Source organism: Hemitrygon akajei, chromosome 11, assembly GCF_048418815.1.
Source record: "Hemitrygon akajei chromosome 11, sHemAka1.3, whole genome shotgun sequence".
Lineage (NCBI taxonomy): Eukaryota > Metazoa > Chordata > Chondrichthyes > Myliobatiformes > Dasyatidae > Hemitrygon > Hemitrygon akajei.
Genome location: NC_133134.1, coordinates 83,726,566 through 83,752,956, shown reverse-complemented (window position 1 = coordinate 83,752,956; position 26,391 = coordinate 83,726,566). Strand labels below are relative to the sequence as shown.

General features: G+C 46.0%; 1 protein-coding gene across 1 annotated transcript in view; it reads right to left on the bottom strand.

The window, feature by feature from the left end:
* Positions 1-383: 383 nt before the first annotated feature.
* The window catches only part of LOC140736352 (hepatocyte nuclear factor 6-like), a 471,328-nt gene continuing 445,320 nt past the window's right edge, over positions 384-26,391 (bottom strand). The window contains exon 2 of the mRNA XM_073062344.1: positions 384-658. Within this exon, the coding sequence (XP_072918445.1) occupies positions 384-658 (275 nt within the window). The remainder of the gene's footprint in view (positions 659-26,391) is intronic.

Here is a 26,391-nt window from a genome sequence, read left to right as displayed (position 1 = left end):
CTTGTATGATAAAATTGCTACAAGTCTCATTTGCCCCCTCTAATCTTGTAACTCTGACCATTTGTTGGAGACTCTCCCACTGGTGGAACCATCTCCAAGTTTTCAGCCATCTTATAGGTTTCAATAAAGTCATCCCCTATTCTTCTAAATTCCAGAGAATATAGATTGATTTTTCTTCCAGCCACTTGTGACAGGTCAAACTCTCTTTCCATCATCAAGAGGACCCCCGTGCCACCCTCCCAGCAGAGAAAGGTTTGGGATTTTGGGTGAGAGCTGGAATGCATATCGGGGGTTTGGACATCTTTGGCTTGTCTCCTGATTGTCGATTCCTCCTCACTCCCCCCACCCCCACCCCGCGTCCCCAAGACCCACCGCCCTGAATCTCATGAGTGAGGGGTACCAGGGGCACCCTGGGCATCCTCCTCCATCCACCTGTCCAGGCTGCGGCGCCGAGAGTTCATGAAGAAGTTGGCGACAGTGGAGAGCTCCAGTCCGAGCTGCCGGGCGATGCTGGCCTGGAGCTCCCTGTTGGGGCGAGGATTCTCCCTGAAGATAGCGAGCAGGGTCCGCCGCTGGACATCAGTGAAGACCAGCCGGTGCTTCTTGGGCAAGCGATGGTGATCGTTCTTGGTCTGTTCATGTCCTTTCTGCCTGCAGGCTTTGGTGTCAGGACAGAGATGCAGTGAGGGTGGGATGCAAAAAACAAAGAGAACATTGAACCAGAAATTGGTTAGTGGGCTTATTACAGTTACAAACACCCATTGGCACTTTATTAGGTATACCTGTATTAATGTAATCAGCCAATCATCTAGCAGAAACTCAATGCATGAAAACATGTAGACATGGTCAAGAGGTTCAGTTGTTGCTCAGATTAAATATCAGAATGAGGAATAAATGTGACCTAAGTGACTTTGGCTGTGGAATGGTCGCTGGTGCCAGAAACTGCTGATTTTCACACACAACGTTCTCTAGAATTTGCATAGAGTGGCGCAAAAAGTAAAAGTAAAACAAAACAACAAAATCCAGAGAGTGGCTGCCCTGTGGTTAATGAGAGAGGTCGGGGGAAAGTGACCAGACTCATTCAAGCAGGCAACAGTAACCACGAGTCCCAGCAAGGGCATCTCCAGAAGCGGATGGGACACGGCAGAAGACCACGAACGTATATTCAGTGGCCACTTTATTGGGTAAAGGGGGTACTTAATAAAATGGCCATTGAGTATTGAATCATAGACTATTAGAACGCAGAAACAGGCGATTCGGTCCATCTAATCCATGCTGAACCCAGTTCCATTGAACTGCAGCTGGACCACAGCCCTCCGTACCCCTCCCATCCATGTACTTAACCAGACTTCCGTTAAGTGTCGCAATCGAACCCGCACCCGCCACGTCCACTGGCATCTCGTTCCACAGAGTGAGCACCCTCTGACTGAAGAAATCTTTACTTCAACATCTACCTCGTCCGTTCCCACGGCACTTCCGCTGTAATTGTAACACTTTATCCTGCATTCTGCTCTTGTTTTTCTGATCTGTACCGGCATGACGCTTCTCACTGCATCTTGGTACAGGCGCCAATAATAAACCAACTTAAACAGCAATTAGAGTCTTGACCCTGACAATGACATTCACCTGGCCCCGCCTGCGTGTCTGACGGCCTTCTATTGTGCAGCATTTCATCACTCTCTGACATCCTACCCTCACAGCAACCTTGGCCCCACCCTGTCATAGGAATTCTCTTTGTTCTACCCATTCCTACTAGATCAGCTCCACTAATTAGTACTAATTTGTTCTCTCCCTCTCTCCTCTCTCTTACACTCACTTGCTCGGCCGTTCTCTCCTCCCCCGTCTTCTTTTCTTTTATTTTTTTATTCAGAGAGATACAGGACCTGACCAGACCGGAAGGGTCCAATCAGCTGTGCCAGCCAGAAACTCACCTACTTAACCCGAGCCTAACCACAGGATAACTTACAATGACCATCTGACCTGCTAATCTATAAGTCTTTGGAGTGTGGGCGGAAACCAGAGCGTCCAGAGGAAACCCACGTGGACACGGACACGGGGGGGGGGGGGGGGGAGAGCGTGCAAACTCCTTACAGACAGCACTGAACTCTGAACTCTGACACCCGAATGTCAGTGTCCTGACGTCACGGCAACCTCTATGCGAGTTCTGATGGAGGGAGTGACCCTCACCCTGAATAAACAGTGACTCTGTACAGTTGTACAGTGAGTGACCCTCACCCTGAATAAACAGTGACAATGTACAGTTACCCAGTGACCATCACACTGAATAAACAGTGACTCTGTACAGTTACACAGTGAGTGACTCTCACCCTGAATAAACAGTGACACTGTACAGTTACACAGTGAGTGACCCTCACCCTGAATAAACAGTGACTCTGTACAGTTACAAAGGGACCCTCACCCTGAATAAACAGTGACTCTGTACAGTTACACAGTGACCCTCACCCTGAATAAACAGTGACTCTGTACAGTTGCACACTGACCCACACCCTGAATAAACTGTGACTCTGTACAGTTACACAGTGACCCTTACCCTGAATAAACAGTGACTCTGTACAGTTGCACAGTGAGTGACCCTCACCCTGAATAAACAGTGACTCTGTACAGTTACACAGTGACCTTAATCCTGGCTCTGTACAGTTATACAGTAACCCTGATCCAGAAAAAGAGTGACTCTACACAGTTATTCAGTGACACTCACCCAGAGTAAACACTTACACAATACAGTTACACAGTAATTGACCATCATCCTGCATAAACATTGTCTCTGACCAGTTACACAGTGACGATTACCCTGAATAAACAGTGACTCTACAGTTACACTGACCCTCACCCTGAATAAACAGTGACTCTGTACAGTTACAGAGTGAGTGACCCACACCTTGAATAAACAGTGACTCTGTACAGTTACACAGTGAGTGACCCTCACCCTGAATAAACAGTGACTCTACAGTTAAACACTGACCCTTACCCAGAATAAACAGTGAATCAGTACAGTTACACAGTGAGTGACCCTCACCCTGAATAAACAGTGACTCTACAGTTACACAGTGACCCTCACCCTGAATAAACAGTGACTCTGTACAGTTAAACAGTGAGTGACCCTCACCCTGAATAAACAGTGACTCTGTACAGTTGTACAGTGAGTGACCCTCACCCTGAATAAACAGTGACAATGTACAGTTACCCAGTGACCATCACACTGAATAAACAGTGACTCTGTACAGTTACACAGTGAGTGACTCTCACCCTGAATAAACAGTGACACTGTACAGTTACACAGTGAGTGACCCTCACCCTGAATAAACAGTGACTCTGTACAGTTACAAAGGGACCCTCACCCTGAATAAACAGTGACTCTGTACAGTTACACAGTGACCCTCACCCTGAATAAACAGTGACTCTGTACAGTTGCACACTGACCCACACCCTGAATAAACTGTGACTCTGTACAGTTACACAGTGACCCTTACCCTGAATAAACAGTGACTCTGTACAGTTGCACAGTGAGTGACCCTCACCCTGAATAAACAGTGACTCTGTACAGTTACACAGTGACCTTAATCCTGGCTCTGTACAGTTATACAGTAACCCTGATCCAGAAAAAGAGTGACTCTACACAGTTATTCAGTGACACTCACCCAGAGTAAACACTTACACAATACAGTTACACAGTAATTGACCATCATCCTGCATAAACATTGTCTCTGACCAGTTACACAGTGACGATTACCCTGAATAAACAGTGACTCTACAGTTACACACTGACCCTCACCCTGAATAAACAGTGACTCTGTACAGTTACAGAGTGAGTGACCCACACCTTGAATAAACAGTGACTCTGTACAGTTACACAGTGAGTGACCCTCACCCTGAATAAACAGTGACTCTACAGTTAAACACTGACCCTTACCCAGAATAAACAGTGAATCAGTACAGTTACACAGTGAGTGACCCTCACCCTGAATAAACAGTGACTCTACAGTTACACAGTGACCCTCACCCTGAATAAACAGTGACTCTGTACAGTTAAACAGTGAGTGACCCTCACCCTGAATAAACAGTGACTCTGTACAGTCAAACAGTGAGTGACACTCACCCTGAATAAACAGTGACTCTGTACAGTTACACACTGACCCTCACCCTGAATAAACAGTAACTCTGTACATTTACACAGTGAGTAACCCTCACCCTGAATAAACAGTGACTCTGTACAGTTAAACAGTGAGTGACACTCACCCTGAATAAACAGTGACTCTGTACAGTTACACACTGACCCTCACCCTGAATAAACAGTAACTCTGTACATTTACATAGTGAGTAACCCTCACCCTGAATAAACAGTGACTCTGTACAGTTACACAATGAGTGACCCTCACCCTGAATAAACAGTGACTCTGTACAGTTACACAGTGAGTGACCATCACACTGAATAAACAGTGACTCTGTACAGTTACACAATGAGTGACCCTCACCCTGAATAAACAGTGACTCTGTACAGTTACACAGTGAGTGACCCTCACCCTGAATAAACAGTGACTCTGTACAGTTACACAATGAGTGACACTCACCCTGAATAAACAGTGACTCTGTACAGTTACACAGTGAGTGACCCTCACTCTGAATAAACAGTGACACTGTACAGTTAGATAGATAGATAGATACTTTATTCATCCCCATGGGGAAATTCAACTTTTTTTCCAATGTCCCATACACTTGTTGTAGCAAAACTAATAACATACAATACTTAACTCAGTAAAAAAATATGATATGCATCTAAATCACTATCTCAAAAAGCATTAATAATAGCTTTTAAAAAGTTCTTAAGTCCTGGCTGTTGAATTGTAAAGCCTAATGGCATTGGGGAGTATTGACCTCTTCATCCTGTCTGAGGAGCATTGCATCGATAGTAACCTGTCGCTGAAACTGCTTCTCTGTCTCTGGATGGTGCTATGTAGAGGATGTTCAGAGTTATCCATAATTGACCGTAGCCTACTCAGCGCCCTTCGCTCAGCTACCGATGTTAAACTCTCCAGTACTTTGCCCATGACAGAGCCCGCCTTCCTTACCAGCTTATTAAGACGTGAGGCGTCCCTCTTCTTAATGCTTCCTCCCCAACACACCACCACAAAGAAGAGGGCGCTCTCCACAACTGACCTATAGAACATCTTCAGCATCTCACTACAGACATTGAATGATGCCAACCTTCTAAGGAAGTACAGTCGACTCTGTGCCTTCCTGCACAAGGCATCTGTGTTGGCAGTCCAGTCTAGCTTCTCGTCTAACTGTACTCCCAGATACTTGTAGGTCTTAACCTGCTCCACACATTCTCCATTAATGATCACTGGCTCCATATGAGGCCTAGATCTCCTAAAGTCCACCACCATCTCCTTGGTCTTGGTGATATTGAGACGCAGGTAGTTTGAGTTACACCATATCACAAAGTCCTGTATCAGTTTCCTATACTCCTCCTCCTGTCCATTCCTGACACACCCCACTATGGCCGTGTCATCAGCGAACCTCTGCACATGGCAGGACTCCGAGTTATATTGGAAGTCTGATGTGTACAGGGTGAACAGGACCGGAGAGAGTCGGTTCCCTGCGGCGCCCCTGTGCTGCTGACCACCGTGTCAGACCTACAGTCTCCCAACCGCACATACTGAGGTCTATCTGTCAAGTAGTCCACTATCCAATCCACCATGTGAGAGTCTACTCCCATCTCTGTTAGTTTGTGCCTTAAGATCTTGGGCTGGATGGTGTTAAAGGCACTAGAAAAGTCAAGGAATGTAATCCTCACAGCACAACTGGCCCCATCTAGGTGAGAGAGTGATTTGTGCAGCAAATACATGATAGCATCCTCCACTCCCACCTTCTCCTTATACGCAAACTGAAGAGGATCCTGGGCGTGCCTGGTTTGTGGCCTCAGATTCCGTATTATCAGCCGCTCCATGGTCTTCATCACGTGCGACGTCAAGGCAACAGGTCTGAAGTCATTCAACTCCTTTGGTTGTGGTTTCTTCGGTACCGGGACAATACAGGATGTTTTCCACTGTCTGGGCACTCTTCTCTGCTCCAGGCTCATGTTGAAGATGCGCTGTAGTGGTTCTCCCAGCTCAGTCGCACAGGCCCTCAGTAATCGTGGGGAAACTCCATCCGGTCCAGCCGCCTTGCTGGTACAGATCTTCCTCAGTTGACCTGTGAGTGACCCTCACCATGAATAAACAGTGACTCTGTACAGTTACACAGTGAGTGATCCTCACCCTGAATAAACAGTGACTCTGTACAGTTACACAGTGACCCTCACACTGAATAAACAGTGACTCTGTACAGGTACACAGTGAGTGACCCTCACCCTGAATAAACAGCGACTCTGTACAGTTACACACTAAGTGACCCTCACCCTGAATAAACAGTGACTCTGTACAGTTACACAGTGACACCCACCCTGAATAAACTGTGACTCTGTACAGTTACGCAGTGAGTGACCCTCACCCTGAATAAACATTGACTCTGCACAGTTACAGTGACCCTCACCCTGAATAAACAGTGACTCTGCACAGTTACACAGTGACCCTCACCCTGAATAAACAGTGACTCTGTACAGTTGCACAGTGAGTGACCCTCACCCTGAATAAACAGTGACTCTGTACAGTTACAGTGAACCACACCCTGAATAAACAGTGACTCTGTACAGTTACGCAGTGAGTGACCCTCACCCTGAATAAACAGTGACTCTGTCCTGTTACACACTGACCCTCACACTGAATAAACAGTGACTCTGTACAGTTACACACTGACCCTCACCCTGAATAAACAGTGACTCTGTACAGTTACACAGTGAGTGACCCTCACCCTGAATAAACAGTGACTCTGTACAGTTACACAGTGAGTGACCCTCACCTTGAATAAACAGTGACTCTGTACAGTTACACAGTGAGTGACACTCACCCTGAATAAACAGAGACTCTACAGTTACACACTGACCCTCACCCTGAATAAACAGTGACTCTGTACAGTTACACAGTGACCCTCACCCTGAATAGATAGATAGATAGATAGATAGATAGATAGAGACTTTATTCATCCCCATGGGGAAATTCAACATTTTTTCCAATGCCCCATACACTTATTGTAGCAAAACTAATTACATACAATACTTAACTCAGTAAAAATATGATATGCATCTAAATCACTATCTCAAAAAGCATTAATAATAGCTTTTAAAAAGTTCTTAAGTAGTTTACTTAAATACATTGAGTCCTAACCCCGGCACTTTAACATATCTTACTCCTGGTGGTTGAATTGTAAAGCCGAATGGCATTGGGGAGTATTGATCTCTTCATCCTGTCTGAGGAGCATTGCATCGATAGTAACCTGTCACTGAAACTGCTTCTCTGTCTCTGGATGGTGCTACGTAGAGGATGTTCAGGGTTTTCCATAATTGACCGTAGCCTACTCAGCGCCCTTCGCTCTGCTACCGATGTTATACTCTCCAGTACTTTGCCCACGACAGAGCCCGCCTTCCTTACCAGCTTATTAAGACGTGAGGCGTCCCTCTTCTTAATGCTGCCTCCCCAACACGCCACCACAAAGAAGAGGGCGCTCTCCACAACTGACCTATAGAACATCTTCAGCATCTCACTACAAACATTGAATGACGCCAACCTTCTAAGGAAGTACAGTCGACTCTGTGCCTTCCTGCACAAGGCATCTGTGTTGGCAGTCCAGTCTAGCTTCTCGTCTAACTGTACTCCCAGATACTTGTAGGTCTTAACCTGCTCCACACATTCTTCATTAATGATCACTGGCTCCATATGAGGCCTAGATCTCCTAAAGTCCACCACCATCTCCTTGGTCTTGGTGATATTGAGACGCAGGTAGTTTGAGTTGCACCATATCACAAAGTCCTGTATCAGTTTCCTATACTCCTCCTCCTGTCCATTCCTGACACACCCCACTATGGCCGTGTCATCAGCGAACTTCTGCACATGGCAGGACTCCGAGTTATATTGGAAGTCTGATGTGTACAGGGTGAACAGGACCGGAGAGAGCACGGTCCCCTGCGGCGCTCCTGTGCTGCTGACCACCGTGTCAGACCTACAGTCTCCCAACCGCACATACTGAGGTCTATCTGTCAAGTAGTCCACTATCCAATCCACCATGTGAGAGTAAACATGGTAAACATAAACAGTAACTCTACAGTTAAGCAGTGACCCTCACCCTGAATAAACAGCGACTCTGTACAGTTACACACTGACCCTCACACTGAATAAACAGTGACTCTGTACAGTTACACAGTGACCCTCACCCTGAATAAACAGTGACTCTGTACAGTTACACAGTGAGTGACCCTCACCCTGAATAAACAGTGACACAGTACAGTTACACACTGACCCTCACCCTGAATAAACAGTGACTCTGTACAGTTACACAGTGACCCTCACACTGAATAAACAGTGACTCTGTACAGTTACACACTGACCCTCACCCTGAATAAACAGTGACTGTACAGTTACACAGTGAGTGACTCTCACCCTGAATAAACAGTGACTCTGTACAGTTACAGTGAACCACATCCTGAATAAACAGTGACTCTGTACAGTTACACAGTGAGTGACCCTCACCCTGAATAAACAGTGACTCGGTACAGTTACACAGTGAGTGACCCTCATCCTTAATAAACAGCGACTCTGTACAGTTACAGTGAACCACATCCTGAATAAACAGTGACTCTGTACAGTTACACAGTGAGTGACCCTCACCCTGAATAAACAGTGACTCGGTACAGTTACAGTGACCCACACCCTGAATAAACAGTGACTCTGCACAGTTACAGTGACCCACACCCTGAATAAACAGTGACTCTGTACAGTTACACAGTGAGTGACCCTCACCCTGAATAAACAGTGACTCTGCACAGTTACAGTGACCCACACCCTGAATAAACAGTGACTCTGTACAGTTACACAGTGAGTGACCCTCACCCTGAATAAACAGTGACTCTGTACAGTTACACAGTGACACCCACCCTGAATAAACTGTGACTCTGTACAGTTACACAGTGAGTGACCCTCACCCTGAATAAACAGTGACTCGGTACAGTTACAGTGACCCACACCCTGAATAAACAGTGACTCTGCACAGTTACAGTGACCCTCACCCTGAATAAACAGTGACTCTGCACAGTTACAGTGACCCACACCCTGAATAAACAGTGACTCTGTACAGTTGCACAGTGAGTGACCCTCACCCTGAATAAACAGTGACTCTGTACAGTTACAGTGAACCACACCCTGAATAAACAGTGACTCTGCACAGTTACAGTGACCCACACCCTGAATAAACAGTGACTCTGTACAGTTACACAGTGAGTGACCCTCACCCTGAATAAACAGTGACTCTGTACAGTTACACAGTGAGTGACCCTCACCTTGAATAAACAGTGACTCTGTACAGTTACACAGTGAGTGACACTCACCCTGAATAAACAGAGACTCTACAGTTACACAGAGACCCTCACCCTGAATAAACAGAGACTCTACAGTTACACACTGACCCTCACCCTGAATAAACAGTGACTCTGCACAGTTACAGTGACCCACACCCTGAATAAACAGTGACTCTGTACAGTTACACAGTGACCCTCACCCTGAATAGATAGATAGATAGATAGATAGATAGATAGATAGATAGATACTTTATTCATCCCCATGGGGAAATTCAACATTTTTTCCAATGCCCCATACACTTATTGTAGCAAAACTAATTACATACAATACTTAACTCAGTAAAAATATGATATGCATCTAAATCACTATCTCAAAAAGCATTAATAATAGCTTTTAAAAAGTTCTTAAGTAGTTTACTTAAATACATTGAGTCCTAACCCCGGCACTTTAACATATCTTACTCCTGGTGGTTGAATTGTAAAGCCGAATGGCATTGGGGAGTATTGATCTCTTCATCCTGTCTGAGGAGCATTGCATCGATAGTAACCTGTCACTGAAACTGCTTCTCTGTCTCTGGATGGTGCTACGTAGAGGATGTTCAGGGTTTTCCATAATTGACCGTAGCCTACTCAGCGCCCTTCGCTCTGCTACCGATGTTATACTCTCCAGTACTTTGCCCACGACAGAGCCCGCCTTCCTTACCAGCTTATTAAGACGTGAGGCGTCCCTCTTCTTAATGCTGCCTCCCCAACACGCCACCACAAAGAAGAGGGCGCTCTCCACAACTGACCTATAGAACATCTTCAGCATCTCACTACAAACATTGAATGACGCCAACCTTCTAAGGAAGTACAGTCGACTCTGTGCCTTCCTGCACAAGGCATCTGTGTTGGCAGTCCAGTCTAGCTTCTCGTCTAACTGTACTCCCAGATACTTGTAGGTCTTAACCTGCACCACACATTCTCCATTAATGATCACTGGCTCCATATGAGGCCTAGATCTCCTAAAGTCCACCACCATCTCCTTGGTCTTGGTGATATTGAGACGCAGGTAGTTTGAGTTGCACCATATCACAAAGTCCTGTATCAGTTTCCTATACTCCTCCTCCTGTCCATTCCTGACACACCCCACTATGGCCGTGTCATCAGCGAACTTCTGCACATGGCAGGACTCCGAGTTATATTGGAAGTCTGATGTGTACAGGGTGAACAGGACCGGAGAGAGCATGGTCCCCTGCGGCGCTCCTGTGCTGCTGACCACCGTGTCAGACCTACAGTCTCCCAACCGCACATACTGAGGTCTATCTGTCAAGTAGTCCACTATCCAATCCACCATGTGAGAGTAAACATGGTAAACATAAACAGTAACTCTACAGTTAAGCAGTGACCCTCACCCTGAATAAACAGTGACTCTGTACAGTTACACACTGACCCTCACCATGAATAAACAGTGACTCTGTACAGTTACACACTGACCCTCACCATGAATAAACAGTGACTCTACAGTTACACAGTGAGTGACCCTCACCCTGAATAAACAGTGACTCTGTACAGTTACACAGTGAGTGACACTCACCCTGAATAAACAGTGACTCTGTACAGTTACGCAGTGAGTGACCCTCACCCTGAATAAACAGTGACTCTACAGTTACACAGTGACCCTCACCCTGAATAAACAGTGACTCTGTACAGTTACACAGTGACACCCACCCTGAATAAACTGTGACTCTGTACAGTTACACAGTGAGTGACCCTCACCCTGAATAAACAGTGACTCGGTACAGTTACAGTGACCCACACCCTGAATAAACAGTGACTCTGCACAGTTACAGTGACCCTCACCCTGAATAAACAGTGACTCTGCACAGTTACAGTGACCCACACCCTGAATAAACAGTGACTCTGTACAGTTACACAGTGAGTGACCCTCACCCTGAATAAACAGTGACTCTGTACAGTTACACAGTGAGTGACACTCACCCTGAATAAACAGTGACTCTGTACAGTTACGCAGTGAGTGACCCTCACCCTGAATAAACAGTGACTCTGTACAGTTGCACAGTGAGTGACCCTCACCCTGAATAAACAGTGACTCTGTACAGTTACAGTGAACCACACCCTGAATAAACAGTGACTCTGCACAGTTACAGTGACCCACACCCTGAATAAACAGTGACTCTGTACAGTTACACAGTGAGTGACCCTCACCCTGAATAAACAGTGACTCTGTACAGTTACACAGTGAGTGACCCTCACCTTGAATAAACAGTGACTCTGTACAGTTACACAGTGAGTGACCCTCACCCTGAATAAACAGTGACTCGGTACAGTTACAGTGACCCACACCCTGAATAAACAGTGACTCTGCACAGTTACAGTGACCCACACCCTGAATAAACAGTGACTCTGTACAGTTACACAGTGACCCTCACCCTGAATAAACAGTGACTCTGTACAGTTGCACAGTGAGTGACCCTCACCCTGAATAAACAGTGACTCTGTACAGTTACAGTGAACCACACCCTGAATAAACAGTGACTCTGTACAGTTACGCAGTGAGTGACCCTCACCCTGAATAAACAGTGACTCTGTCCTGTTACACACTGACCCTCACACTGAATAAACAGTGACTCTGTACAGTTACACACTGACCCTCACCCTGAATAAACAGTGACTCTGTACAGTTACACAGTGAGTGACCCTCACCCTGAATAAACAGTGACTCTGTACAGTTACACAGTGAGTGACCCTCACCTTGAATAAACAGTGACTCTGTACAGTTACACAGTGAGTGACACTCACCCTGAATAAACAGAGACTCTACAGTTACACACTGACCCTCACCCTGAATAAACAGTGACTCTGTACAGTTACACAGTGACCCTCACCCTGAATAGATAGATAGATAGATAGATAGATAGATAGAGACTTTATTCATCCCCATGGGGAAATTCAACATTTTTTCCAATGCCCCATACACTTATTGTAGCAAAACTAATTACATACAATACTTAACTCAGTAAAAATATGATATGCATCTAAATCACTATCTCAAAAAGCATTAATAATAGCTTTTAAAAAGTTCTTAAGTAGTTTACTTAAATACATTGAGTCCTAACCCCGGCACTTTAACATATCTTACTCCTGGTGGTTGAATTGTAAAGCCGAATGGCATTGGGGAGTATTGATCTCTTCATCCTGTCTGAGGAGCATTGCATCGATAGTAACCTGTCACTGAAACTGCTTCTCTGTCTCTGGATGGTGCTACGTAGAGGATGTTCAGGGTTTTCCATAATTGACCGTAGCCTACTCAGCGCCCTTCGCTCTGCTACCGATGTTATACTCTCCAGTACTTTGCCCACGACAGAGCCCGCCTTCCTTACCAGCTTATTAAGACGTGAGGCGTCCCTCTTCTTAATGCTGCCTCCCCAACACGCCACCACAAAGAAGAGGGCGCTCTCCACAACTGACCTATAGAACATCTTCAGCATCTCACTACAAACATTGAATGACGCCAACCTTCTAAGGAAGTACAGTCGACTCTGTGCCTTCCTGCACAAGGCATCTGTGTTGGCAGTCCAGTCTAGCTTCTCGTCTAACTGTACTCCCAGATACTTGTAGGTCTTAACCTGCTCCACACATTCTTCATTAATGATCACTGGCTCCATATGAGGCCTAGATCTCCTAAAGTCCACCACCATCTCCTTGGTCTTGGTGATATTGAGACGCAGGTAGTTTGAGTTGCACCATATCACAAAGTCCTGTATCAGTTTCCTATACTCCTCCTCCTGTCCATTCCTGACACACCCCACTATGGCCGTGTCATCAGCGAACTTCTGCACATGGCAGGACTCCGAGTTATATTGGAAGTCTGATGTGTACAGGGTGAACAGGACCGGAGAGAGCACGGTCCCCTGCGGCGCTCCTGTGCTGCTGACCACCGTGTCAGACCTACAGTCTCCCAACCGCACATACTGAGGTCTATCTGTCAAGTAGTCCACTATCCAATCCACCATGTGAGAGTAAACATGGTAAACATAAACAGTAACTCTACAGTTAAGCAGTGACCCTCACCCTGAATAAACAGCGACTCTGTACAGTTACACACTGACCCTCACACTGAATAAACAGTGACTCTGTACAGTTACACAGTGACCCTCACCCTGAATAAACAGTGACTCTGTACAGTTACACAGTGAGTGACCCTCACCCTGAATAAACAGTGACACAGTACAGTTACACACTGACCCTCACCCTGAATAAACAGTGACTCTGTACAGTTACACAGTGACCCTCACACTGAATAAACAGTGACTCTGTACAGTTACACACTGACCCTCACCCTGAATAAACAGTGACTGTACAGTTACACAGTGAGTGACTCTCACCCTGAATAAACAGTGACTCTGTACAGTTACAGTGAACCACATCCTGAATAAACAGTGACTCTGTACAGTTACACAGTGAGTGACCCTCACCCTGAATAAACAGTGACTCGGTACAGTTACACAGTGAGTGACCCTCATCCTTAATAAACAGCGACTCTGTACAGTTACAGTGAACCACATCCTGAATAAACAGTGACTCTGTACAGTTACACAGTGAGTGACCCTCACCCTGAATAAACAGTGACTCGGTACAGTTACAGTGACCCACACCCTGAATAAACAGTGACTCTGCACAGTTACAGTGACCCACACCCTGAATAAACAGTGACTCTGTACAGTTACACAGTGAGTGACCCTCACCCTGAATAAACAGTGACTCTGCACAGTTACAGTGACCCACACCCTGAATAAACAGTGACTCTGTACAGTTACACAGTGAGTGACCCTCACCCTGAATAAACAGTGACTCTGTACAGTTACACAGTGACACCCACCCTGAATAAACTGTGACTCTGTACAGTTACACAGTGAGTGACCCTCACCCTGAATAAACAGTGACTCGGTACAGTTACAGTGACCCACACCCTGAATAAACAGTGACTCTGCACAGTTACAGTGACCCTCACCCTGAATAAACAGTGACTCTGCACAGTTACAGTGACCCACACCCTGAATAAACAGTGACTCTGTACAGTTGCACAGTGAGTGACCCTCACCCTGAATAAACAGTGACTCTGTACAGTTACAGTGAACCACACCCTGAATAAACAGTGACTCTGCACAGTTACAGTGACCCACACCCTGAATAAACAGTGACTCTGTACAGTTACACAGTGAGTGACCCTCACCCTGAATAAACAGTGACTCTGTACAGTTACACAGTGAGTGACCCTCACCTTGAATAAACAGTGACTCTGTACAGTTACACAGTGAGTGACACTCACCCTGAATAAACAGAGACTCTACAGTTACACAGAGACCCTCACCCTGAATAAACAGAGACTCTACAGTTACACACTGACCCTCACCCTGAATAAACAGTGACTCTGCACAGTTACAGTGACCCACACCCTGAATAAACAGTGACTCTGTACAGTTACACAGTGACCCTCACCCTGAATAGATAGATAGATAGATAGATAGATAGATAGATAGATAGATAGATAGATAGATAGATACTTTATTCATCCCCATGGGGAAATTCAACATTTTTTCCAATGCCCCATACACTTATTGTAGCAAAACTAATTACATACAATACTTAACTCAGTAAAAATATGATATGCATCTAAATCACTATCTCAAAAAGCATTAATAATAGCTTTTAAAAAGTTCTTAAGTAGTTTACTTAAATACATTGAGTCCTAACCCCGGCACTTTAACATATCTTACTCCTGGTGGTTGAATTGTAAAGCCGAATGGCATTGGGGAGTATTGATCTCTTCATCCTGTCTGAGGAGCATTGCATCGATAGTAACCTGTCACTGAAACTGCTTCTCTGTCTCTGGATGGTGCTACGTAGAGGATGTTCAGGGTTTTCCATAATTGACCGTAGCCTACTCAGCGCCCTTCGCTCTGCTACCGATGTTATACTCTCCAGTACTTTGCCCACGACAGAGCCCGCCTTCCTTACCAGCTTATTAAGACGTGAGGCGTCCCTCTTCTTAATGCTGCCTCCCCAACACGCCACCACAAAGAAGAGGGCGCTCTCCACAACTGACCTATAGAACATCTTCAGCATCTCACTACAAACATTGAATGACGCCAACCTTCTAAGGAAGTACAGTCGACTCTGTGCCTTCCTGCACAAGGCATCTGTGTTGGCAGTCCAGTCTAGCTTCTCGTCTAACTGTACTCCCAGATACTTGTAGGTCTTAACCTGCACCACACATTCTCCATTAATGATCACTGGCTCCATATGAGGCCTAGATCTCCTAAAGTCCACCACCATCTCCTTGGTCTTGGTGATATTGAGACGCAGGTAGTTTGAGTTGCACCATATCACAAAGTCCTGTATCAGTTTCCTATACTCCTCCTCCTGTCCATTCCTGACACACCCCACTATGGCCGTGTCATCAGCGAACTTCTGCACATGGCAGGACTCCGAGTTATATTGGAAGTCTGATGTGTACAGGGTGAACAGGACCGGAGAGAGCATGGTCCCCTGCGGCGCTCCTGTGCTGCTGACCACCGTGTCAGACCTACAGTCTCCCAACCGCACATACTGAGGTCTATCTGTCAAGTAGTCCACTATCCAATCCACCATGTGAGAGTAAACATGGTAAACATAAACAGTAACTCTACAGTTAAGCAGTGACCCTCACCCTGAATAAACAGTGACTCTGTACAGTTACACACTGACCCTCACCATGAATAAACAGTGACTCTGTACAGTTACACACTGACCCTCACCATGAATAAACAGTGACTCTACAGTTACACAGTGAGTGACCCTCACCCTGAATAAACAGTGACTCTGTACAGTTACACAGTGAGTGACACTCACCCTGAATAAACAGTGACTCTGTACAGTTACGCAGTGAGTGACCCTCACCCTGAATAAACAGTGACTCTACAGTTACACAGTGACCCTCACCCTGAATAAACAGTGACTCTGTACAGTTACACAGTGACACCCACCCTGAATAAACTGTGACTCTGTACAGTTACACAGTGAGTGACCCTCACCCTGAATAAACAGTGACTCGGTACAGTTACAGTGACCCACACCCTGAATAAACAGTGACTCTGCACAGTTACAGTGACCCTCACCCTGAATAAACAGTGACTCTGCACAGTTACAGTGACCCACACCCTGAATAAACAGTGACTCTGTACAGTTACACAGTGAGTGACCCTCACCCTGAATAAACAGTGACTCTGTACAGTTACACAGTGAGTGACACTCACCCTGAATAAACAGTGACTCTGTACAGTTACGCAGTGAGTGACCCTCACCCTGAATAAACAGTGACTCTGTACAGTTGCACAGTGAGTGACCCTCACCCTGAATAAACAGTGACTCTGTACAGTTACAGTGAACCACACCCTGAATAAACAGTGACTCTGCACAGTTACAGTGACCCACACCCTGAATAAACAGTGACTCTGTACAGTTACACAGTGAGTGACCCTCACCCTGAATAAACAGTGACTCTGTACAGTTACACAGTGAGTGACCCTCACCTTGAATAAACAGTGACTCTGTACAGTTACACAGTGAGTGACCCTCACCCTGAATAAACAGTGACTCGGTACAGTTACAGTGACCCACACCCTGAATAAACAGTGACTCTGCACAGTTACAGTGACCCACACCCTCAATAAACAGTGACTCTGTACAGTTACACAGTGAGTGACCCTCACCCTGAATAAACAGTGACTCTGTACAGTTACACAGTGAGTGACACTCACCCTGAATAAACAGTGACTCTGTACAGTTACGCAGTGAGTGACCCTCACCCTGAATAAACAGTGACTCTGTACAGTTACACAGTGAGTGACCCTCACCCTGAATAAACAGTGACTCTGTACAGTTACACAGTGAGTGACCCTCACCTTGAATAAACAGTGACTCTGTACAGTTACACAGTGAGTGACCCTCACCCTGAATAAACAGTGACTCGGTACAGTTACAGTGACCCACACCCTGAATAAACAGTGACTCTGCACAGTTACAGTGACCCACACCCTGAATAAACAGTGACTCTGTACAGTTACACAGTGAGTGACCCTCACCCTGAATAAACAGTGACTCTGTACAGTTACACAGTGAGTGACACTCACCCTGAATAAACAGTGACTCTGTACAGTTACGCAGTGAGTGACCCTCACCCTGAATAAACAGTGACTCTGTACAGTTACACAGTGAGTGACCCTCACCCTGAATAAACAGTGACTCTGTACAGTTACACAGTGAGTGACACTCACCCTGAATAAACAGTGACTCTGTACAGTTACGCAGTGAGTGACCCTCACCCTGAATAAACAGTGACTCTGTACAGTTACACAGTGACACCCACCCTGAATAAACTGTGACTCTGTACAGTTACACAGTGAGTGACCCTCACCCTGAATAAACAGTGACTCGGTACAGTTACAGTGACCCTCACCCTGAATAAACAGTGACTCTGTACAGTTACACAGTGAGTGACCCTCACCCTGAATAAACAGTGACTCTGTACAGTTACACAGTGAGTGACCCTCACCCTGAATAAACAGTGACTCTGTACAGTTACACAGTGAGTGACACTCACCCTGAATAAACAGTGACTCTGTACAGTTACGCAGTGAGTGACCCTCACCCTGAATAAACAGTGACTCTGTACAGTTACACAGTAACCCTCACCCTGAATAAACAGTGACTCTAAAGTTACACACTGACCCTCACCCTGAATAAACAGTGACTCTGTACAGTTACACAGTGACACCCACCCTGAATAAACTGTGACTCTGTACAGTTACGCAGTGAGTGACCCTCACCCTGAATAAACAGTGACTCTGTACAGTTGCACAGTGAGTGACCCTCACCCTGAATAAACAGTTACTCTGTACAGTTACAGTGAACCACACCCTGAATAAACAGTGACTCTGCACAGTTACAGTGACCCACACCCTGAATAAACAGTGACTCTGTACAGTTACACAGTGAGTGACCCTCACCCTGAATAAACAGTGACTCTGTACAGTTACACAGTGAGTGACCCTCACCTTGAATAAACAGTGACTCTGTACAGTTACACAGTGAGTGACCCTCACCCTGAATAAACAGTGACTCGGTACAGTTACAGTGACCCACACCCTGAATAAACAGTGACTCTGCACAGTTACAGTGACCCACACCCTGAATAAACAGTGACTCTGTACAGTTACACAGTGAGTGACCCTCACCCTGAATAAACAGTGACTCTGTACAGTTACACAGTGAGTGACACTCACCCTGAATAAACAGTGACTCTGTACAGTTACGCAGTGAGTGACCCTCACCCTGAATAAACAGTGACTCTGTACAGTTACACAGTGAGTGACCCTCACCCTGAATAAACAGTGACTCTGTACAGTTACACAGTGAGTGACCCTCACCTTGAATAAACAGTGACTCTGTACAGTTACACAGTGAGTGAACCTCACCCTGAATAAACAGTGACTCGGTACAGTTACAGTGACCCTCACCCTGAATAAACAGTGACTCTGCACAGTTACAGTGACCCACACCCTGAATAAACAGTGACTCTGTACAGTTACACAGTGAGTGACCCTCACCCTGAATAAACAGTGACTCTGTACAGTTACACAGTGAGTGACACTCACCCTGAATAAACAGTGACTCTGTACAGTTACGCAGTGAGTGACCCTCACCCTGAATAAACAGTGACTCTGTACAGTTACACAGTAACCCTCACCCTGAATAAACAGTGACTCTAAAGTTACACACTGACCCTCACCCTGAATAAACAGTGACTCTGTACAGTTACACAGTGACACCCACCCTGAATAAACTGTGACTCTGTACAGTTACGCAGTGAGTGACCCTCACCCTGAATAAACAGTGACTCTGTACAGTTGCACAGTGAGTGACCCTCACCCTGAATAAACAGTGACTCTGTACAGTTACAGTGAACCACACCCTGAATAAACAGTGACTCTGCACAGTTACAGTGACCCACACCCTGAATAAACAGTGACTCTGTACAGTTACACAGTGAGTGACCCTCACCCTGAATAAACAGTGACTCTGTACAGTTACACAGTGAGTGACCCTCACCTTGAATAAACAGTGACTCTGTACAGTTACACAGTGAGTGACACTCACCCTGAATAAACAGAGACTCTACAGTTACACAGAGACCCTCACCCTGAATAAACAGTGAGTCTGCACAGTTACAGTGACCCACACCCTGAATAAACAGTGACTCTGTACAGTTACACAGTGAATGACCCTCACCCTGAATAAACAGTGACTCTGTACAGTTACACAGTGAGTGACCCTCACCTTGAATAAACAGTGACTCTGTACAGTTACACAGTGAGTGACACTCACCCTGAATAAACAGAGACTCTACAGTTACACACTGACCCTCACCCTGAATAAACAGTGACTCTGCACAGTTACAGTGACCCACACCCTGAATAAACAGTGACTCTGTACAGTTACACAGTGACCCTCACCCTGAATAGATAGATAGATAGATAGATAGATAGATAGATAGATAGATACTTTATTCATCCCCATGGGGAAATTCAACATTTTTTCCAATGCCCCATACACTTATTGTAGCAAAACTAATTACATACAATACTTAACTCAGTAAAAATATGATATGCATCTAAATCACTATCTCAAAAAGCATTAATAATAGCTTTTAAAAAGTTCTTAAGTAGTTTACTTAAATACATTGAGTCCTAACCCCGGCACTTTAACATATCTTACTCCTGGTGGTTGAAATGTAAAGCCGAATGGCATTGGGGAGTATTGATCTCTTCATCCTGTCTGAGGAGCATTGCATCGATAGTAACCTGTCACTGAAACTGCTTCTCTGTCTCTGGATGGTGCTACGTAGAGGATGTTCAGGGTTTTCCATAATTGACCGTAGCCTACTCAGCGCCCTTCGCTCTGCTACCGATGTTATACTCTCCAGTACTTTGCCCACGACAGAGCCCGCCTTCCTTACCAGCTTATTAAGACGTGAGGCGTCCCTCTTCTTAATGCTGCCTCCCCAACACGCCACCACAAAGAAGAGGGCGCTCTCCACAACTGACCTATAGAACATCTTCAGCATCTCACTACAAACATTGAATGACGCCAACCTTCTAAGGAAGTACAGTCGACTCTGTGCCTTCCTGCACAAGGCATCTGTGTTGGCAGTCCAGTCTAGCTTCTCGTCTAACTGTACTCCCAGATACTTGTAGGTCTTAACCTGCACCACACATTCTCCATTAATGATCACTGGCTCCATATGAGGCCTAGATCTCCTAAAGTCCACCACCATCTCCTTGGTCTTGGTGATATTGAGACGCAGGTAGTTTGAGTTGCACCATATCACAAAGTCCTGTATCAGTTTCCTATACTCCTCCTCCTGTCCATTCCTGACACACCCCACTATGGCCGTGTCATCAGCGAACTTCTGCACATGGCAGGACTCCGAGTTATATTGGAAGTCTGATGTGTACAGGGTGAACAGGACCGGAGAGAGCATGGTCCCCTGCGGCGCTCCTGTGCTGCTGACCACCGTGTCAGACCTACAGTCTCCCAACCGCACATACTGAGGTCTATCTGTCAAGTAGTCCACTATCCAATCCACCATGTGAGAGTAAACATGGTAAACATAAACAGTAACTCTACAGTTAAGCAGTGACCCTCACCCTGAATAAACAGTGACTCTGTACAGTTACACAGTGACCCTCACCCTGAATAAACAGTGACTCTGTACAGTTACACAGTGAGTGACCCTCACCCTGAATAAACAGTGACACAGTACAGTTACACACTGACCCTCACCCTGAATAAACAGTGACTCTGTACAGTTGCACAGTGAGTGATCCTCACCCTGAATAAACAGTGACTCTGTACAGTTACACAGTGACCCTCACACTGAATAAACAGTGACTCTGTACAGTTACACACTGACCCTCACCCTGAATAAACAGTGACTGTACAGTTACACAGTGAGTGACTCTCACCCTGAATAAACAGTGACTCTGTACAGTTACACAGTGACCCTCACCCTGAATAAACAGTGACTCTGTACAGTTCCACAGTGACCCTCACCCTGAATAAACAGTGACTCTGTACAGTTACACAGTGAGTGACTCTCACCCTGAATAAACAGTGATTCTGTACAGTTACACAGTGAGTGACCCTCACCCTGTATAAACAGTGACTCTGTACAGTTACACAGTGACCCTCACACTGAATAAACAGTGACTCTGTACAGTTACACACTGACCCTCACCCTGTATAAACAGTGACTCTGTACAGTTACACACTGACCCTCACCCTGTATAAACAGTGACTCTGTACAGTTACACAGTGACCCTCACCCTGTATAAACAGTGACTGTGTACAGTTACACACTGACCCTCACCCTGAATAAACAATGACTCTACAGTTACACAGTGACCCTCACCCTGTATAAACAGTGACTGTGTACAGTTACACACTGACCCTCACACTGAACAGACAGTGACTCTGTACAGTTACACAGGAGAGGGGAAATATTTTCACACAAATGGTGGTGGCTTTGTGGAATGAGCTGTCAGAACAGTAAAGAGGTTTCTAAAAAGTACTTAAATAGATACATAGGTAGGCGAGCTTAGAGGGATGTGGGCCAATAGCAGGCAAATGGGACTAGCTCAGGAAGGCAGCTTTGTCAGTATTGACGAGTTGGGCCGAACATGCTGTATGACTCAGTGTAATCAGAAGCTGAGCTTGGGAGCACGAAGGAGATGAGGAAAAGTGTTTAAAGGAGCGAACTCAGCCCAATACGTTACGAGCACACTCCTCCCCCACCATCCATAGTCTATCAAGTCAAGTCAAGTCACTTTTATTGTCATTTTGACCATAACTGCTGGTACAGTACACAGTAAAAAATGAGACATTTTTCAGGACCATGGTGTTACATGACACAGTACAAAAACTAGACTGAACTATGTAAAAAACAACACAGAGAAAAAAAACCCAACTACACTAGACTACAGACCTACCCAGGATATATACAGGAACCCAGAAGACCATTAGACATAGGAGCAGAATTAGGCCCTTCTACCAATCAAGTTAGCTTCACCATTCCATCATAGCTCATTTATTCTCCCTCAACCCTATTCTCCCACCTTCTCTCCGTAACCTTTAACGCTCTTACCAATCGATAACTTACCAACCAACCTTCGGTTTGAAAAAATGAATTGGCCTCCAGAGCGATCTGCGGCAGTGAATACCACAGATTCGCCACCGTCTGGCGAAAGAAATTCCTCCTCGTCTCTGTTCGAAACGGATGTCCTTGTATTCTGAGGCTGCGCCTCTGGCCTGGAATGCCCCGACTACAGGAGAATTCCATGTTCACTCTATCTGGAGACCCAGCCTCAAAATGGAAGCATCCATCATCAAAGATTCCCACCATCCAGGCCAGGCCATCTTCTCACAGCTCCCATCGGGCAGGAGGTACAGAAGCCGGAAGTCCCACACCACCAGGGTCAGGAACAGCTACTTCCCCTCTACCATGCGGATCTTGAACTAACCTTAGTCTCTACCTCTGAATAACAGGCCACTTGCACTACAGTAGATATTTTCCCTCTAATTCTGTTCTTTATTGTAAAAGTTTATACAGAATTAATGTTCAATAAATAGATTTATGTAATGTTACTGCTTAGTTAATGCTATGTGCCTGTGGGCCTGCTGAAAGTAAGGCTTTAATTGTAACGTGTACTTGCGATGAAATTGCATTTGTTGCAACGGGTTCTTCCAAAACCTCAGGTGCGTGGAGGCCGAGGCAGTGGGCAAAGGTGAGGTAACTTGTTGGAGAACAAGACATTCGGAGGAGGAGATACTATCACAGATAATCTGCACCAGGCATGATCTCCTATTCTCTCAAATTTCCCCACCGCCCTCCAGCCCCCGCCCTGATGTTCCAACCACCTAGTTCCCTTCTCTTCAAAGATCTGGCTTCCACGACCGTCCGGGGTGGAGGGCTCTGGAAATTCGGTGTTCCTCCGGGAGAAGAACTTCCCACTCACACCTCGGCGTCAAATGGCCGCTTCCTGATCCTGATGTCGGAGGAGGGACGAGCTCAGTTCAGAACTGCTCCGCTCAATTCGGCCGGTAAAACCATAGGAACAGAATTCGGCCATTCAGCCCACTGAGTCTGATTTACTATCCCTCGAAACCCAATTCTCCTGCCTTTTCCCCGTAACCTTATTAATCAAGATCCTACCAACCCTACTTAAAATATACACAATGACCTGGCCTCCACAGTCGTCTATGGCAATGATTTACCATCCTCTGGCTGAAGAAATTCCTTCTCCATTTCTCTTCTAAAGGGACGAGCTTGTATCCTGAGGTTGTTCTCGATTTCCTAGACACCTGAGATGCTCTGGAAGAGGATTTCCCTCCCCTTATCCCACCCCCACCACATTCTGCCTTCGTTCCACCGACCGGTGTTTAACTATTTAGTTTTAACCTCACTTCAAACTCTCCTTGTCAGCCCAGTGTCCAGCAGAGACAGAAAGCGCGGGGAGACCCCGGCACATTAAGGAGCCGGTAAATCAGGGTCAGGAAAATGCAGGAAACCCCGACACCACAACATTAATCAGAAGCTGCCACCTCACTTCCTCACTCTCTTAATCAAGTTTCTCTTGAGGAAGCACTGGACGTTATTTTAATACCAGCGGTTACACCCCTGCACCAGTCAAATCAGTAAACCATGTCAACTATAAATCGTTACAGTGTCTCGCCCAGATCCTGAGTCAAGAGCAAGCGTCTCCATGAGGGGACAGTCCTTCCCAGGGGGAACAGCTCGTTTTAAATTCGTAGAGAGTTTTCGAGGGGCACAGCACGGGAACAGGCCCGTCGGCCCATCGAGTCCGTTGCTGCCTATTTACACTGACCCCCTCCGCATTTTACCCCGCAACCACCACTGGATTCTACCCTCCCTCACCCTAACACACCACACTCACAGACACACACATACGGGGGGGGGGGGGTGGTTGATGGATTTACAATGGCTGACCCCACAAGTCATTGGGAAGTGAGGGAACCGGAGCACCCGGGGAAAGCCATGTAGACGCTGGGAGAACGTGCAAACTTCGCACACGTGTGCGGGAGGTCAGGATCCTATCAGACCTCTGGAGCCGTGAGACAGAGGCTCTACCCTCTGCGTCATCATGCCTCCCCTTACCAGGGGAATTCAGATAAGTCTGGGATGGATTGGGGTCAGCCTGAAGTGATAGAACATAGAAATCTACAGCACATCACAGGCCCTTCAGCCCACAATGTTGTGCCGACCATGTAACCTAGAATCTCCCTACCGCATAGCCCTCTATTTTTCTAACCTTCATGCAGCTATCTAAGGGTCTCCTAAAAGACCCTATTGTATCCGCCTCTACCACCTTCACTGGCAGGGCATTCCATGCACCCATTACTCTCTGTGTGAAAAACTTACCTCTGACATCCCTTTGTACCTACTTCCAAGCACCATAAAACTATGCCCCCTCGTGTTAGCCATTTCAGCCCTGGTAAAAAAACACCTCTGGCTATCCGCATGATCAATGCCCCTCATCATCTTCTACACCTCTATCAGGTCTCCTCTCATCCTCCATCGCTGGAAGGAGAAAAGGCCGAGTTCACTCAACCTATTCTCATAAGGCATGCTCCCCAATCCAGGCAACATCCTTGTAAATCTCCTCTGCACCCTTTCTATGGTTTCCACATCCTTCCTGTAGTGAGGCGACCAGAACTGAGCACAGTACTCCAAGTGGGGTCTGCCCAAGGTCTTATATAGCTGTAACAATACCTCATGGCTCCTGAACTCAATCCCACGGTTTATGAATGCCAATACACCGTACGCCTTCTTAACAACACTGCCAACCTGCGTAGCTGCTTTGAGTGTCCTATTGACACGGACCCCAAGATCTCGCCAATTCTCCACACTGCCAATAGTCTTACCATTAATGTTATATTCTGTCTTCAAATTTGACCTACCAAAATGAACCGCTTCACACTTATCTGGGTTGAAATCCATCTGCCACTTCTCAGCCCAGTTCTGCATCCTATCAATGTCCCGCTGTAACCTCCGACAACACTCCAGACCATCCACAATACCCCAACTTTTGTGTCATCAGCAAACTTACTAACCCACCCTTCTACTTCCTCATCCAGTTCATTTATAAAATGCACAAAGAGTAAGGGTCCCAGAACAGATCCCTGTGGAACACCACTGGTCACCAGCCTCCATGCAGAATACGAATAATCTAAAGCACTTTGTCTTCTGTCGGCAAGCCAATTCTCTATCCACAAACCAGGATCTCCTTGGATCCCATGCATCATTGTTTTCTGAATGGGGAATGCCATACTGAAATCCATATACACTACATTCACTGCTCTACCTTCATCAATATGTTCTGTTACATCCTCAAGTAATCCAATCAGACTCGTAAGGCATGACCTGCCCTTGACAAAGCCATGCTGACTGCCCTAATCAAATTATGTCTTTCCAAATGCTTATAAATCCTGCATCTCAGAATCTTCCCCAACAACTTGCCCACCACTGAAGTAAGACTCACCGGTCTATAATTTCCTGGGTTATCTCTACTCCTTTCCTTGAACAAGGGAACAATGTTTGCAAACTTCCAATCCTCTGGTACTTCTCCCGTCCCTATTGATGATGCAAAGATCATCGCCACAGGCCCAGCAATCTCCTCCCTTACTTCCCACAGTAACCTGGGGTATATCTCAGCCGGTCACAGTGACTTATCTAACTTAATACCTTTCAAAAGCTTCCACACATCCTCTTTCTTAATGTCTATACACTCAGGCATTTCAGTCTG